Source organism: Lepisma saccharinum, assembly GCF_977018435.1.
Source record: "Lepisma saccharinum chromosome 12 unlocalized genomic scaffold, izLepSacc3.1 SUPER_12_unloc_1, whole genome shotgun sequence".
In the NCBI taxonomy this organism is placed as follows: domain Eukaryota; kingdom Metazoa; phylum Arthropoda; class Insecta; order Zygentoma; family Lepismatidae; genus Lepisma; species Lepisma saccharinum.
In genome coordinates this window covers 14,249,961-14,251,528 of record NW_028142891.1, presented here as the reverse complement: position 1 = coordinate 14,251,528, position 1,568 = coordinate 14,249,961, and the positions used below count along the sequence as shown (strand labels likewise).

At 45.8% G+C, this 1,568-nt stretch overlaps 1 protein-coding gene across 1 annotated transcript; it reads right to left on the bottom strand.

Moving 5' to 3' along the window:
- Positions 1 to 472: 472 nt before the first annotated feature.
- LOC145982182 (uncharacterized) lies at positions 473 to 910 on the bottom strand. Its single transcript, XM_083115748.1, has one exon. It carries the CDS (start codon positions 908 to 910, stop codon positions 473 to 475), a length of 438 nt encoding a protein of 145 aa, XP_082971874.1.
- Between the last annotated feature and the right edge of the window lie 658 nt (positions 911 to 1,568).

Here is a 1,568-nt window from a genome sequence, read left to right as displayed (position 1 = left end):
GATTTGAACCGGCCGGGGATCGAACCCGGGACCTTGAGCATGGTAGTCAGACGCGTTACCGACTGAGCCACCGCGGCCACTATAGTGACATGACCCACCTATCATTTTAAATAAAAAAAGTTGAATTCAAGATGGCAGAACCAAGATGGCAGCCGTCCCCATGACATACTCCAAAAGGTGTCCCCCTAGGCCTATTTTGTATTGCCCTTATCAAATTCCATGAAAATACATCACTGGATTTTACAAGGGGTGGTAAGGGATTTCTGATACACCGTGTAGTTATGCAATGTTACAGTTTTGTTATTTGTTATGGTAAGAGGCTGGACCCCGTATAACGTGACGGGTGGAAAATAGCCTAAGTGCTAATGCACCCAAAATTTTAAATTCAAATTCATTGAATACAGGGTCCGTTCTGAAAGTATCCGAACTTATTTATTTGCAAACAATTTATTGATGACAATTACAACTGCTGTCAATATTCTTCAATGTAGGCACCTTCAGCCTCAATACAGTGAGTATAGCGACTTTTCCACTGTTCACAGCAGTCCTTGACTGACACCCTCTTTAATGCTGCAGTCGTGGCAGCTTGAACCTCTTCAATTGACGCAAAACGCTTCCCCTTGAGCTGGTGCCAAGTCTGGGCTGTAAGGGGATGATGCAGCATTGCCACACGTACGTTGGCCAAAAACTCACCTACCAATAGTGCTGTGAGAGCCGGTGTGTTGTGGTGAAGCACCCACCTGTTGGCGATGTCAGATCGGATGCGCAGGACCCTCTGTCGGAGACGCTGAAGCACTGTTTTGTAGTAAGCTGCATTCACGGTGGTCCAAGCAGGTACAAACTCTTTGTGCACGACCCCCTTCGCGTCGAAAAAGACAAGGAGCATTTTCTTCACCTTTGATTTTGACATCCGGCCCTTCTTTTGACGAGGGGATGCAGGGGTGTTCCTTGAATGCCGTGTGCCATGTGTAAACTTGTGTGTGGGACATCACTTCCTCACCGTATGCCTCCCGTAGCATGGTTAAAATCTCCGTAAAGTTTTTTTTTCAATTTAACACAAAATTTCACAGCATAGCGCTGTTCCAAAGTGCGCTCCATTTTCACCAAATCCACCAACTGCAAATTCTCAACGCGACCTTTTTTCCGTGTACTCAACACAAGCGATTGCACCTCAACCACTGCTCGCAGGCAACTGAGCGAGGCCTTGTTTTGAAGGTTAAGGTCCCCACTGCCACCTGGTGCAGCTTACCTGAACCCTCGACCGATTGTCGCACCGTGCTGCAGACAGTTCGGATACTTTCAGAATGGACCCTGTAGGTATGATGTCATTCGCTCTTGATCGACATAGCAACAGCTTTACAACCTGCACCTAAGAAAGCCATTTCTTGAACCTGAATTGTACTGCACATTGTATGGAGATTTATTTGTTCATCATTGCAGTGCAGTGCGTAATTACATTTTTCCTGGGAAGTTACTATCTAGGGCTCAGCCAATACTGATGCAACTGTTTCGGTATCTGAAAGTTTTGGTTGGATTTGATTTACTTAGACTTTTCTGGCATTTTGATC